General features: G+C 37.1%; 1 protein-coding gene across 1 annotated transcript; it reads right to left on the bottom strand.

The window, feature by feature from the left end:
- Nucleotides 1-4,234: 4,234 nt before the first annotated feature.
- Nucleotides 4,235-13,065, bottom strand: LOC137295127 (protein phosphatase 1B-like). The gene is made up of 6 exons (XM_067826449.1): nt 12,718-13,065; nt 10,168-11,026; nt 9,773-9,890; nt 9,271-9,379; nt 8,634-8,688; nt 4,235-6,882 (listed from the first exon to the last, which is right to left on the bottom strand). The coding sequence occupies exons 2-6, from the start codon at nt 11,017-11,019 to the stop codon at nt 6,868-6,870; spliced, it is 1,149 nt and encodes a 382-aa protein (XP_067682550.1). The 5' UTR covers nt 11,020-11,026; nt 12,718-13,065; the 3' UTR covers nt 4,235-6,867.
- Nucleotides 13,066-16,349: the final 3,284 nt, after the last annotated feature.

Raw genomic sequence — 16,349 nt, 5'->3', positions numbered from 1 at the left:
ATCAGAAAGCACATATTACATAATCAATTTAAGTCATTCATTCCCAAACTGATGTTCCTAATCGGTCATCAGTGTTATGTTTTGCCAAAGCTGTCTTTACTTACCACAGTTATATCATTGCCTCATCTTAAACAATATTGACCTGATCTGATGAACAAGTACTCACTCTTTCACAGCCCTACAATGTGACCATGTTGTCTTAACTTAAAAAGTCAAAGCAAACCGCTTTCTGTGTAATGCATATACAAACATTTTTATCTATATACCACTCAGAATAAGTTAAAGAATATTAATTCAATATTTCTATAGTTATCAGTCATAGCATGACAGAGTAGCTGTAGCAATGTGAGAGAAAAGATTTCTTTCGTTTATTTGAGTAGGATACTGTTTGTATGTGTTTTGTATCAACTTTCAGAAGGAAATATCACATCTTGGGCACAAGTATTAAACTGCAGTAATACCGTCATAAATTGTATCACCCCTATTTGAAGATAAGAGAGAGGCAAAGGCACTAGTTCATCTCCCAGAGAAACAAACTGGATTAACTGTTTTCATTGGGGATAAGCCATGGTTACAAGGGCAAATGTATTGAATCTTTCTTACAGTGACACATTTACTATGCAAATATTGTCAGTGAATATTCGGCATGTAAATTAGTCCATTGCTTCACTTATCACACATGACCTTGAGAAATCCTTTTTCACCAAAGTTGACATTTTGTCTCATGCATGTGGTTGTATATAGTCGGATTTCAAAATCCATCTTAATGGGGAAAAGTATTTTCTTAAGTTGACATTCATGTGTATATTTTGTTTATTACGGCTTATATGATGAGTTTGTTCCCAGGTATGTTTGTCATTATTTTCTAAGAGTGTTCTTTTTGTGTGTGACTGCTATTTATGTGAGTTTACGAATGTGTTTAAAAGTCAAACCATTAATCAGCTGACTGATCTCAGATTTTATCACCATCTGTCATTTCATGCTTAGCCTTGCTTCACAACCGCTGGTAGGACAGCAGGTTAACTCAGCGGAAACTGTGTTTGCTCCCCTCAACAATGACCCTTTCATTCCTCCATGAAGGCACATACACTCAAGCTCGTTCATATATCACCAGTTGCAATACAACAGACAGTGATTTAAAAAAAAAAAACACTCAAGAAATGGTTAATTTTTAATTGTATTTTTGAACATTAAACATACATTTAATTAATTTGTTTACAGAATCTGCAAGTTATGACCATGTAATATGTCTGCGACATACTTATCATTTATTCATTTTAATATTTTAATGGTTGTCTCGTGAAGCCTATGTAGCTTTTAGTTACTCTTTCGTGATCCAACATGGTTACTGTACACAAGTTGACAATAAAAAATGCTTGCCTGCCTCTTGTTTTCAGTAAGCCAATCCTCGCTTGAAATTATCACAGTTGCATCTTTGTTCATATCATTACCTTCAGAAAGTGCTATACTAACTACCAAATGGTACGTGTGAACGAACAATTTGAAATGCCATTTATCACAAATACCCTCATGATTTATTTTCTTTCATACTTACATGACCCTTTTTTAGCCTTTATTCCGTCGCGCACATTAGAAATGCCTATGTTTCATATGTGTAGACCCTACTTCTACAGTTATATACTGTGCACTATTTTTGGAGCAATACAAGCTGTAACACTGATGGTATCTGAGTGAGAGTTACACACCACTGGTTCAAAGTACATATCACCTGCATGAAGTCATGATTTGGAAAGAGAATACCACTCAGCTGATAACGACTGGCATCCATTTTATACTCTGATGGACTCTGATCTCATAGACTGTACCCTGGATCAGTCACATCAACCAGCGGCATACAAGCATGCACGAGATAACACTAGTCATCAGTGGGGTCAGTCTAGCTCAATCACTTTGCCATCCAATTAATGTTTAGTAATTGTAACAGTTTGACACTTCATTGAAGCTGAGTTAATTTAGCAGTAAGACATATGGAGCAACATTTTACAGAAAACATGTACCTAGACCAAGATGTACAAAGATCATTTACACTTTTGTTATCAACTTTGATGGTACTTTTTATCTTTGAAGATAATTTGACTTTAGTCTGAGAGATTTTGATAGAATTCTTTACAATCTGTTTTTGCACGGATCTTTCACAGTTCAACTTTTTATATATTCGATCTTTATAGACCTAGGATGTGACATCACAATTAGATATTTCTTCTATCTATAGAGCTTAACTGAAAATGCTGGACTAGTGTCTGTATGTTCCTATTGCAACCCAGCTGGATAATGCTTCCTAATAACCAATCCTGTATTCTCTTACAAGAGAATCACTCACCTTCATGAAACCTTTCTGTTGTGAAGTAAGAATTCCTACCAAGGCCATTGAGAATTGATTGGAATTGCAATATCTTTCCTGGTCATCTTCATGGAACTATTAATATATCACTACTTTTTGTTGTATAAGGGCATAATGAAAGTATATCTAGATTTTATACTTTTGACTGAGTGTATATAGCATGTCCCTATGTGACTGTACACACATGTAAATAATGATTGTAAGGTGTACAGAGTCTTGTATGTATAAGGGCCACTGGATGGGTGGTTCATGCAAATAAAATGTCAAAATTATCACTTGTTTGTAAACTGTCTGTGAAGTGTTTGTGATGCCTTATTAACCTGTTAAAGACTCAGGCACTTGTGTCATTGCGAGGCTTAAAGATGTTTCTTAAAAAATATGAAAAGTTTTAGATGACCCCTGACTTGAACCGCTTCACAGTACTATATATCTAGATATATTGTACTGTGAAGCGTTTCAAGTCAGGAGTCATGTCAAAATTTTCATATTAAAAATTCTTTTAAGCCTCACAATGACAAGGGTGCCTGTGGTTAAAGATGCTGAATAGAGCATAAGCATCATGATTACAACAACCATGAATAACTGAACTGAACCTTGATGTCTACACTGACTGTTAGTTTCAAGGAGTGCAAGGTCTTAACAACTGGGTATGTTCAGACATGTTTGGGTTAACTTCTTCCTTGACCGCAAGTCTTTCCAGTTTTATTTTCAATCATGTCAATGGTCGTCTATTTTCACAGTCTATAAAATGACAACATGATCAACTGTTTTTCACATTGTTAACCTGTTAATGTTTGTTTGAAACCATTCATACCTCAGTGATACAGCACATATATTTCCACATATAAGCTGAAACTCATGGTGAATTCAAGTACATGTATTACAACCCTACAAAATAAAATGTCAACTGTACTCATTTTCGCTAGAAACAAACTCTATTATGCACACAAACCATGGCTCAATTTGAACCTTGTGTACCTTTCTGATACTTCCTAGCATGGCATTTGTAGACAGAGCTAACTGTAAGAATTAAATGAAAAGATTAAAAATAAATGCTAGATTGTATCATGGTGGTAAGGGAAAGAGATCTGTGTCCCTACACTTAGTAATGTGACAAAAATTCTTTATCAGCTAGTTTACATCCTACTTTACAGATTAATATTACAGGTATGGTCAGTCATGGGCAGCTTTTCTTCCACTCACTGCAGTCATGACAATCTTGTCAGATGTGTGCTCATAAATGGCCGATATTATGGGTGTTGGCAAAAGAAATCAACGTGTGTGTGAAAGCAAATTAAGAGCAATTGTGGTAAACCATGTGAAGTGAAACGTTTGAGCCAGGTCAGTGCTAGGCTTAGAGAAAGAGGCTACAAGAGCTTCCTGAAGTGCAAAAAATTACAAAATATATAGAACTTTAGGTCATGATTTCTCAAAAAGGGGAAACTTTTTTGTTTCCAGTTTTGTTCTTGCAACTGTGCCTCAAATGCTAAACAGTACACAACCGAAAACATATTTCATTTGGGTTAGACATGAGAATAGAGTTCAATTATACATTGGTAAATACATTTTTTAAAAGAATTATGTACATTTTTCTATTTTATCATGTCAAGGAGTAGAAAGGTATGCAGGTTGACTTATGGACAAGAAGTTGAGTGGAGAGTAGATTTAAATGTTAGATCTGGTGGTGATCAGTACAGTATGTGAAATTAACACTTCCTGCTTACAATCCACCATATCTTGTGTGACAATTATATTTACGTACTATGTCTCCCATCTATACACCAACAACAACTTAAATCTGTACAAAAAGGAAACAGCCTAAGTAGTGATTTATTTTGTCATTCCATTCATATACAACAAAACACTTCCATATTCAAACAAAATTGTTATCTTTATTGGCCAAATGTTTCAATGTACAATGCAATATGTTGTCACAAGTAAATTGCATTGATGGGTCTTAAGCGAGGAGAAATATACAGCTATTTATTGTCAGTGACATTAACTTTCTCCACAGCTCTCTATGTCTAACAAACACAGAAAATAATTAGTTTTCAAATCACTGATTCTAGTATTTCTCCAGAAACATATCATATATATCTTGATTTTTACAATATAATACAAATTCACACGACATGGCATCATAATACAATATACATTCTTGAGAAACAGCTGCTGCCATGTTTAATCACCCTCAATACATTTGAAACACTTCTCATTTACCCAAAATGTGATAACAGAGAACTGTCACCCACTCATAAACATGGCTGTGACGTCACATATGCTAAAAATATCTGTATGTAGGTAAGCTGTTTACATGAAATCCGTAATCCATGACAAAAATAAAGTAATTAACATCAGTCCTGAGGAATCCAGTTGAAATCACTACAAACCTGTGCATATTGTGAGCCATTGGCGGAAAAATGACAAATGAGGTTTATTAACGTGCAAAGGTTTATGTGTTGACCATTTCTCCACCTGGTTATGTTGAACAAACTCTGAAAGCATTTGATAAATGGTTAGAATATTGACTTGTGTTGCAATAGAATACAATGATCATGTGACAAGTGTCCTCCGCCTTTCAGGGTCGTTATTGGATATGTATTGTGATCACCTTCAAGTATGGATGACTCAGGAAGCTGAAAGCGACAGGATATTGCTAATATCAGGATAAGCAAAAGGTAAATGTTTAGAATTACACTGAACAAAAATCCTGGAATATGTGCTTGTATAAATATCAGCTCTTGGTAGCCTAAAAAAGGATGTGTTCCAAATCTAATGGGCTAAACATGATTATTAAATTCAGTTTCTATGAATTCTACATCTATGTTACATTCCTCCAACTCAAGCCACAAGACACAGTAAACACTTTCAGTCCCTTACCAATTCCTTTGGGTCCCTGGTCTGCTTTCTGTTTCTGTAACTATATTTAACTGCACGTGTATAACTCACTTCTGATCTCAACATAAAGTTAACAAAAGCAGGGAAAACACTTGACCTGTTTGAACAGTAAAAGATCATACAAAGACAACCTTTCACCTTAAGCCCTCTGAAACCAAACACAGAATATCTACATCATTGGGCCTGTAGGACATTACAAAGAAGGCAGATATCATACAATGCAGGAAAATGAAAATTTTTCAACCACAGATGATACATGAATGACAGAATGCTGCAAGACAGTGTAAAGTGTGTACAATGCTTGGCTAATATATTACTGTGGTTATGGGATATGAGTGGTGAACTTCATGACTTCAGCTATAAATTAAATGATCCATCTGCCTTGTCTGTACTGACTTGCATCATAGTTATATTAACAGGACAAACACAATCATGAGGAAGCAAAGTAATTCACAAAACCAACACAAACAGCAAAAATATTTCTCTCATTATTGCATCTCTGGTATATTGTTAATGTAGCTCACAAGAGAAACACTGTCAATCATTATATTACATCACAATCAAAAGGTAAACAGCAACTTGGACAATGATTACCTATTTATGCTGAAGTTAAATCAACCAACTAATACCTCAGACAAGAGGGCCTCTCATTAAAATTAAATGCCCCCCGCCCAAACTTATTAGAGAACAAAAAGCTTCGGGGGTGTCAATGTAGCCGTAAGTGCCAATTGTAGAGGTTTAAGAAATTCAGTTAGCTGATGTCTGCAAAGAAAACCCAAAATGACAACATGAAAGACTTCATTTCCCAGGTCACACTGAAAGATTGGATAGCAAAAACCCAGTTTACTGCATGTCCCTGTACAGGTGCATAATCATGATAATTGTAGTAATGCTGCTGTTCACTACAGCTACACCAACACTTGGAAGAATTTAGATCCAAACATGAGGTACAAGATCACACTGTCAGTTCATCATTCGAACCATGCCATCGATCTTACAAATATCCTGTTGTAATATCATTTCATCTGAATGTTGTAGCACTTGCGGTATTTCTTCTGAATCTGACCTGAGGAATTGTTTCTTTCCATGTAGCACTTTCTGATTTGGAATTAGCATGTAGAAATAACACATTCATGTAAAAAATTACAAAGGAAAATATTTCTAAAACAATATGAAAAAGAGCTTAAAATGTTGATTTTGCTGTTAGCACATATTCTTCAAAGTAGGAAAGATCTACAATGGATGTTTCATGAGTACAATTGGTGGTGAGAGTATCACATGTCACATTTGAATTTACCTGATTTACAGCATTCAAAAGCACTCTGGAATAGTTTGTGTCCTGTGTATGAAAATGCATACAAAGGATAAATTAAACTTCCTCCTTTTAGCTGCCCCAACTGAGGCCATTTACTCATTTTGATTCTAGCAGTATTGATGGCTCAGCAGTGCCAGATGGGAGCCACATGCCAGCCTACAAGTGTGACGTGCACCCAGGCTGGATGGCACAGAACTTCCGCTTAGAAAGACGGCAGACAGCGACAATGGTGGCTGGTACTAGCTGGGTGGTGAGGACAGCTCTCTTCTCTCATGTACTCATATATGTGAGGCTAAGGACCTTCGTCCTGAAAGAACAGGGCACACTGTTAGCTAGCAATTGTCTCTGAAAATTCTGAGTTGGACGATGCCCAAAATATGTAATATTCTGATCAATGTCTTACTTTGTTCCACATGCAGGATGAAAATTTTAAAAAAAACCCAAAACATACAATAAAACAATCTGCAACAGAAATATTGTAGACAAATGGAAGAAGAAAACAACATAGTCTTATAGGAGGGGAAAAGTATAGCATTCAGAGGACTACTAACTTCAAAACCCGTCAATGAATTTAAGTAAAGACAGAGGTAGCAAGGATGAAAGCAGGGTGTGGTTATCACAATGTATTCAAGAGTCATGCAGCAAGTAGTCTCACTGCTCTTGTGATATATATAACCAATTCTTTTACATCAGTTCATGATTCATATTGGACAATTAGCAGCACACGACAATGCATACATCAGTACAACAGATTTTATCATGTTTATCATGTCTAAATCAGGAAACATCAAGGAACACATCATAGGGACTAAGGTTCATTGTATACTTGGTAACATTAAAAACACCATAATAGCCCTTCATTCAGCTGATGAGTTAATATCTATCTGACATACAGTTGTGAATGAATATAATAACTAGAAAACAGAAATTGAAAGCAATGCACCTGTTCGAATTTAACGAGTCATGTGTCAAAATGCAGCCTTAGCTGTTGATGTCAATGTTGTTCTGGACTTATGTTAGTACTTTTTGTTGTTGTGAAAGTGAGTAGGTACAGACACACTTCATAAATAGTGAATCTCCATTATTGGATCCATCACAAAACCCAAAATGTGGAATGAAACAACAAAATGTCAAACTTGACACATCACTAAGTACTAGCAGATACAAAAAGAAATTACAAACTTAAATGCTTCACAATAATAAATGTTTGATTTCCTTTAACTACTCATCACAAAAGATGTTATACCCATACATAAATCCCCAGGTGACTCAAATGCGTTCAATATCCTCCTGGTAATAAAAAATTATTTCGTTAAGATTGAAAGGGTACCTATCAGACCTATGGCATTTGATGGTCATACCCTACCCTAAAAAAGCAAGTCATGACAAGATTAAACTCGAACCTCAGTTCAAGAGTTTTAAGAAACATATACGGAACTTATCACACAACCAGCTGCCTACTATATCACATATCATAACACCAAGCTACTTCTCTGAATTGTCATTTCAGACCCATAAGCAGCTCTATGACAAATGTGAAACAAGAACTTTCTTTCATGTGATTCACTGAACAGAATTCTCAGTAACTTCACATCACTGAAAAATGTCAACAAGACAATATATGTTCCTTGGTAAGTAAAGAGTCATATCCTCTCAAACACAAAGTGTGAATACTCCCTCATTCACATGCGACAAGTCATAAAATTCTCAGTCAAGAGCATATGCAGAGCCTTACAGATCAAACAAAGCAGGGTAATAAGTGAGCAAGTTTATAAGAGACAGATGATATCTTATACAGAAAAGAATACACACCTAGGTGTACAAAGTTGGTGAAGTAATATTAGTTGTGAAAAGAACACCTTGGTACAGCCACATTATATAGTCACTGATGACAGAACACAATCAGTGGATATGCAAGACCCAAGAAGGGGTGCGAACATGGCAGATTATATGGAGTTGCGAAAGACAAGAATTGGCAATGGCATGTAGAGAGGCATTTGTCTACTGTTAGTTTCTCTAGACACGGCTGATTTTACATGCTGTGGCAGTCTTACTCACATCCTGTTCATCATTCGGTCTCAATTTGTAGTAAGTACTCTCAATGAATCCTTTCCTGCAAACAAACAATAAAATAAGTGCAACGTTACACAGGTGACTGATCAAGGAAAACAATGATAGGGTGGTTTCCATAACGATATAGCAGACCAGTACAAGGAAATACCAAAGGGCCAATACAGTTATTAGACTACACCACACGAGACAATAGCAATAGGAGTGATGATTAACGATTGAAAGTCTAGACAACCAGCAGTTCCAAGAGATGCCTCTCTTTCCCCATTGGTGGCAACAAGTAGGATCAAAACAAGTATGTCACAGACATTCCATCACAGTAAAGCATTATTACCAGATCTTTCACCGGAAATGTTTATCTGTTATAAATATTCTATTACAGAATACGATTGTAAGCAATAATGGGTTGATATGTTGGATTCAGATCTGTTTTCTGCTTGCAATTCTTTTGTAAAAGAATATTTGAATCTTACACCACTAACCTGTAGAAGGTTAAAATTAATTGCAACTAAATCATGACCTAGTTTTTTTTACAACAGCCCATGCAAGTGGTCCATGTAACCATAGTAACAATGGCAACAACCACGAGCATCACACTGGATAGCTGTGTACAATATCAACTTACTTTGCTGCCAAACCACCCCCAGGGGGAAAGCTGTCATCTAACTCGGTCGAAAGCATGTGCATGATGTATGGGAGGTCTTGATTTTCAGGGGATTCTTTTAAAAGTAACTCTGAAAGCCACAACAAGATCAAATTGTAAGTAAAACAAAAACAAAAGAAATTGACAGGTCTGTCCATGCAAGGAACACAGCACAAAAAGAACAAAATAAGGCATGAAATTACATAAACATTGCAACTTAGCAATAACATAAAAACTTCTACAACACACTGGTGTGATAATGTGTAGCATGCACATCATGACACAATAGATTAGTAATGCCAGTAGTTAAAGATAGTATTTGATTATTAATTTCTTCATACACAAACTGATCTTCAAAGTTTGTTATGGAACATTAGAAGAAAATATTCTTAACATAAGAGTTAGTATCATCAAAACACAAGCAACATATGCTACAGGTTAAGACAGACAAATCCACAATACTGAGCACAAATACATCCATTACCTCTTATTTTAGTTTCTATTTTTGCATCCAGTTCTTGTTCCTTTTTCACAGCAACATCAGACACCTTGGGTGCACCTTCAAAGGACACTACAACAATGCTCATATTGTCTCGGCTTCCCTGTAAATAAACAAACAAAAACTGTTGTCATGTTTTGGTTGTCAACACTTGGTAGAACAAATTTAATTGGTGAAAATTACACCCAGCAAATATTTTCCTGGAAAGCTATGTAGATTTCTTCCACAGGTTTTACAGTTTATCCAGCAAATGAACTATGATATGCATAACTAAATGCATCTTGGCAGATTCACAATTGAAACATAAAACTTGCCTCAACAGTTACTAAATATTTTCTTTCAACAAACATAATCCTCAATGTTGATAGTTTTTCACGCACCTTATATAGACATGTATCAACAACTGAATTGCTAATTTGTTCCAGACTGTCTGTTATCTTCATTCTACTTTCAACAAAAGCACAAAGTTCTTCGTTGGTCATAACATCCCATATGCCATCACAGGCAAGAACAAGAAACTGATCTTCTGGGCTTCTGTCCTCAATGAATATTTCTGGCTCTGGAGATACTAACTGTTCACAAGGACCCTTTCCTTCAACATTTTTATATTCAAAGTCCCCCAAAGCCCTGGAAACTGCCAAAGAGCCATTGACCCTCTGAATCATTACACTACCACCTGCATTCTGTATTCGCTCCTTTTCCTCCGGGTTGACAGGTTTGTGGTCTCGAGTTGCAAATGAGCACTTGCCATTACGGCATAACACTGCCCTTGAATCTCCACAGTTAGCAAAGAAGATATGCTGGGGGGAGACAATACAGCACACAGCTGTGGATCCACTCTTGTCCTCCCCACTGACCATCTCAGGCATTGTTCTCATCATTTCATCCAACTTCAGAAAGCCTGTCTTGATACCCTTCTTAACATCCTCCAGAGATGGTTGAACCTCAGTTCCATCGGTTACATCAAGTTTGCCTCTAAAGTCTTCATTAGCTATGATATGTTCCAGGAGTTGCTCAGCACAGAAGGCTGAAACTTTGGCACCTGCATGCCCGTCAAATACAGCAAAGAAAGACCAATCTTTTAACCCATAGGGTAGACCGATAACAGCAGTGTGAGCATCTTCCATCTCCACTCGCCATCCTTGCATGCTGCACAATCCATATCGAAGACCATTTCCCATACCACCTTTGTTCTGTTTGTCAGTCTTTGGTTTATCTAAGAATGCCCCCATGTTTGGTCTGAAACATAAGAAATTTATGGGATGATTCTTGTAACCCAGTTTTATTTAAAACAACAAAAACAACTCCAGGAAACTACGAAATGAGGTTCACTTAAGTAGCTTTGAAACCACTGAAGTAAAGTTACAAGAATAATAACAGTTTAATACATCATCATCTGATATCTAACTTTACTTAAAAGGCACTGACTCAAGGTTACTATTTACAGTCTTTGTTAATAATTGCAGATTTAAAAAAAGAAAAAAATGCTGAGAAAATTTTCAGATCTATTTGCTAACAAATCCAAAATATAATCCATAAACAAGGGTCTGGAAATCCAATGTTGGAGTCAACCCCTGGACTTGCTTGAGACGGTATGTTGCGCTGTCTGACAAGCGGATTTTTGCTCTTCAGTTGTCTCGAGACAAGTAAAATTCTTAAGAAACTAACTAGATAAACCATTCAACTTAAATTCCCTTATTCATTTCATAGAAGTTTCAAGAACCTAAGTATTGTAGTCTTTAGGACTTCATGTTTAGGAACTTCAGCGTTACTATAAAACACAACAGAATAAAAAAGATGACATTAGTCTTGTACAAAGTTATCACCATGATTTGAAAGAGCAAAACAGAAGAGTAGTGCACTGTATTGGGCCCATAATTTTCACATCGGAATGTTCGGTGCTAACTTCCGCATATGGAGAAATGGATTCTACTTCAGATATATCATTTACTAAACCTGTCTACTGAGTCAATATACAAGCTTTGGAATGACATTTTATTGGTATGAATTAAGACCACAGTACACCTGGGACAGGTACTCGAATCCAGGTCAGGTACATCTGGAATTGATTCCTATTTCAAGGAATCGAGTACCCACAAGGGTAGAGAACCTCTGCAATGACAACAGCAGAAAATGACTTGTCTTTCTCATTTTTACTGACAAATGTAACACACATTTACATCACTGGTATTGTATGATTACGGGAAGTTATTATTAATGACTGCAATTTATCTGCACATGAGCAGTGAGTAGCCTCTGAATTTCTTACATTTCCAAGTGTTCGATTCAGATCCTGGTAAGTACTTGCGGGTATTTGATTCCATTTCTTCCTACCCGTCCCAGTCCTAGACCAGACATGATACAAACAAGACAAATGGTATTTCCACTACCCAGCATGGTAAGTTACAAATTAAACCTCTAACAGGATTAAAAGAATGTCAACTTTTTAAATAATGGAATACATAACATTAGATAAGACTGATGAGATCTGCAGGTGAAAAACTGTGCTGTACTTTACAAGACACGATGCATAAGTCAATAAGGTGTTCTATGAGCCATAGCTTCAGTGCTGACCTGCACATCTGAGTCGTCATAGTGCAATGTCATGCTGTGTCGTAACAACCCCCCCCCCCCCCTCCCACCGTTACATACAGCCTAAAAACTCAGCACTTTTTTGACAATGTAACCACCCAATTCTTACCACTGACCACTTTCTTTGCTCAAGTGGCAATAGAGCACCAGTGATCTGCAAAAAGGAAGCAAAACCGAACTGAATTCATATCCGACAAGACAAGCTAGGCGATCGCGTCGCTCATGACCTCGAAGTCGGAACATGTAGAGGCGTGTGTCCATGGTGTTTGATATTTTGTTCGTAGACAACAGGGCCAATATCGTAAAAACATCATTTGCTTATGTTTCAAATGGCTTACCTTGTAAGATTACTGTCTGTTACCTAAGTTCTCTGAACAGACAGCCGCCTGATTCTAAACCATTAACAATATTGACGTAATGATAGGACTCGCTGATCAAAGTATCAACTGCAACTCACGGCCGCCATGCCTCATAACTTGTCGCGATACTTAGAGATCTAAATACATAACTTCAGAGAGATCAGTCCAAAATTCGGTTGTGATAAATAATGATATGTGACTACTGATGAGGCATGGATAAATGAGTAAACACAATAAACTTTCCGCACAGAAACATGCGAAATGTTTGAACTTCAACAAACATAAAATGGCGGATGTCCTACATTGCGCATGCGCAGAGCGGAAAACCCGGATGAGTTTTCTAAACTTAGCACAATATGACATGACGTCATTCCTACAAGATAAGCCTTTGGTTGTGTGGCTAGCCGATTATTTATCCACATGCGTCACATGATTGATAGAGTGGTATTGTTTCAACGAAAAAAAAACACACAACCAACACTACTTTTGCCTTTACATAGATACAGTGTTAACAAAACAGTTTCTCAAAACCTGACGCGAAAACGTTTAGTTCGATTTTTTTGTAACCACTGGAGCAGAATCAATTACTCATCAACCACACTGAGACGAATTTGTTTCAAATGTAATGACACGTAATAAACGTGCCCCTATTAATTATTTAAATTCAACACTGATTCAGTATGCTTTGAAATACTGAAATGCTCACAAATATAATATCATTAATTCGAAGTCTATTTAGTTTAATTAAGTCTAACGTTAATTAATCCAAATCGACCCGGACAGTCTTGATCTATATGTGAAGGGCACATTTTCTACACTACGTAAATTGTTCATAAATCAAAGAAATTCCTGTGAAAACGAATTATTTCAATGCAGACGAAGAATCCGCTTCCCAATATGGGTACACCTAAAGTGTTTGTGAAATGATTCTCCATACTATTTCCATGAGCATTATGAAGGGCAGTAACAATATTACGTTTATCACCATTATAACATAGATAAACACAATACAGATGATGCAGGCGGACTTTCACTGCTCATATCTGTATTGTTGTGCCGCGCTTTTCTCCGAGTCCCCTTTATACAAAAGAATCGGAGACATTTCTAAACGGACATAATTTTTACGGAAAGAAATGTATTTTTACGAAGTTGTAAAAAAGATTAAGTGGGCGAAATATTCACTTCGCAGCTGTGTCTACACCATCCTTCACTCAGGGATTTACACGTGTATTTGCCCGGCAAGACGGAAGTGAAAGAACAGGTTTGAACCAGGATTTCGCATGAAAAATAACATTACTTGTTTTCCCTGACACTCCCCACATCAAGTATATGTATGCCCAAACCATGGATTTTCATGCTTTTCATGTACCTCCCACCAATGACTGTCGTAAATCTATATAGCACAACGTATAATAGCCACCAGGACGCTCAATAGGCACCAAGTTTATTATAAGCTGATCAGTTGCCATAAAGTCTACCTTTCATGTATCTAGAGTACAAGAATGTCCGTCTGAAATAGAATGCAGATAGCTGACTCTGCATCTACGCTCAGATTTGTCATGTACAGCACCCTGCTATCAGCCGTTATCCATCCAAGGACAGCCTATATACCCAAAATAGATGCAGACGAATAGTATCATATTACTGTTCAAAGCCTACTTAAAATATTCAGAAGTCAAACAGATACAGCTGTAGGTTTCCACCCTACTGTTCAGAGTCTCTTAAATTTTGGAAAAGTTCTAGAGATGTAGCTTTATGTTGTCAACCCTACTGTTCAGCACCTACATATACACTAAACAGAAACAGATATGTTCAGCTGTATGTTGTCAACCCTCCTGTTCAAGGCCTACTTAAACTATTTAAGTAGATGCACCTGTATGTTGTCAACCCTACAGTTCAAGGTCCACTTAAACTGTTTGAACAGATACACCTGTATGTTGTCAATCATACTGTGCAAGGCCTACTTAAACTGTTTAAACACATGCAGTCGTATTTTGTCAACCCTACAGTTCAAGAACCACTGAAGTTATTATAACAGATGCAGTTTGTATGTTGTCAACCTTAACTATCAAGGTCTACTGAGATACTAATATAATTCTGAGAGAGAGAGAGAGAGAGAGAGAGAGAGAGAGAGAGAGATGCTGTACTACTTATCTGTGCTGATACCTTTCTTTGTTTTAACTGGTTTATATTTTCCTTTCCGTCAAATTCACCTTCAAACTTTGACTGCCAAGTAACTATCCATCGTTGAAGATATTCCTGGAATCAAAGAGTCGGTACATATTCCTGTGACCGTTGCAGTACACATGAACTCATAATGAAAGAACCATGCAATACTCGATCTATTCCAACAAGGCGGAACGTGACTCAGCGAGGTGACACCGGGGACAACAATTACTCCTGACATGTTCACGGCATAGCCTGTACTTACGTCCAGCACTACCATATCGGGAACCTGTTTCCCTATACACGTTGCTCCTTTACTGAATGCATTTACAACGTAAATAGCCATGTTTATTACGGGCACAAATGAATCATACATATAAATGCATCAAACACATTATATAGTCGGATCTCATAGGATCGGCTAAATTGTATTCTCTATAACAAAGACTGAAACTACGTTTGACAGATTGATTTTGAAATAGGAATACACAGAAACGTAAACACATGTCTGGATGTGGTGCCGAATCTGATATACACTTAATGCTCCATGGTCCTCGATAGTGTGACATATTACTTACTACTCAGCACTGCCTAAGTTGTACAAAATGCTTGGAAACGTATTCAGTAGATCGGGGTGTTTGTATGTAACCTCCGGTCTAAATAATGGTGACCGATCTGTCTGTATTTCAACCTTGATACCTACACAGTGGCGTAATAACTGAACATTTTATAAAGTAACTCTTCATTTCAATGTGTCTAAATTCTTTTAAATTATATATTTGAGTTTTGTCTTTTATTTCAGAGAGTTGGACTATTTGAAATGAGTTTAGGTGTGGACATACAGAATATGCTGTCTGAAAATAAACGACCAATATGCTGCCAACCAAATACATTATATCGCATGAATAGGAACATGGAATATTGCATCTGCTCGCAGAAAATGGGTACCCGGTGGGATAGTGAGTGAGTTCAGTTTTACGCCACACCCTGCACCTTTCCAGCAATATAGAGGTGGTCTGTAAAAATCGAGTCTGGACCAGACAATCCAGTGATCAACAGCATAAGCATGAATCGATCTGCGCAACTGGGATACGATGACACGTGTCAGGCCAAGTAAGCATGAGTCTGACCACCCGATCCCCATAGTCGCCCCTTACGACAAGCATCAGTGGGTTACTTAAAATTAATTCTAACCCTGATCTTCACAGGTTCGGGGTCGGGTAAGTCATTTATTAACTTTCTAGAGCCTCACGGGCAGCTTGCGTTATCCGATGTAATAACGTGCTGTGTTTTGATTGTTAGCTCTAGGAGCATGCGCCAAGTCTAGAGCATTGTAAACACACTTATTAATTAACAGGACAATTCGCACCCATGCGTTTTTGGCGAACCCGTAAACCCACTCGTACAAACGCATCCAGAGAACTCGAATACCATTGCTCAATGAA

The sequence above is a fragment of the Haliotis asinina genome, chromosome 8 (genome assembly GCF_037392515.1).
Source record: "Haliotis asinina isolate JCU_RB_2024 chromosome 8, JCU_Hal_asi_v2, whole genome shotgun sequence".
Classification (NCBI taxonomy): Eukaryota; Metazoa; Mollusca; class Gastropoda; order Lepetellida; family Haliotidae; genus Haliotis; species Haliotis asinina.
This window is presented reverse-complemented; position numbering and strand designations above follow the sequence as displayed.

What these genes read in the sequence shown, in the direction of transcription:
- LOC137295127 (XM_067826449.1), bottom strand. Translation starts at nt 11,019, where the DNA reads ATGGGGGCATTCTTAGATAAACCAAAGACTGACAAACAGAACAAAGGT. An exon ending in AATAGAAACTAAAATAAGAG is followed by an intron (nt 9,380 to 9,772) that starts GTAATGGATGTA and finishes TGTGGCTTTCAG; the next exon opens with AGTTACTTTTAAAAGAATCC. An exon ending in GGGGGTGGTTTGGCAGCAAA is followed by an intron (nt 8,689 to 9,270) that starts GTAAGTTGATAT and finishes GTTTGTTTGCAG; the next exon opens with GAAAGGATTCATTGAGAGTA.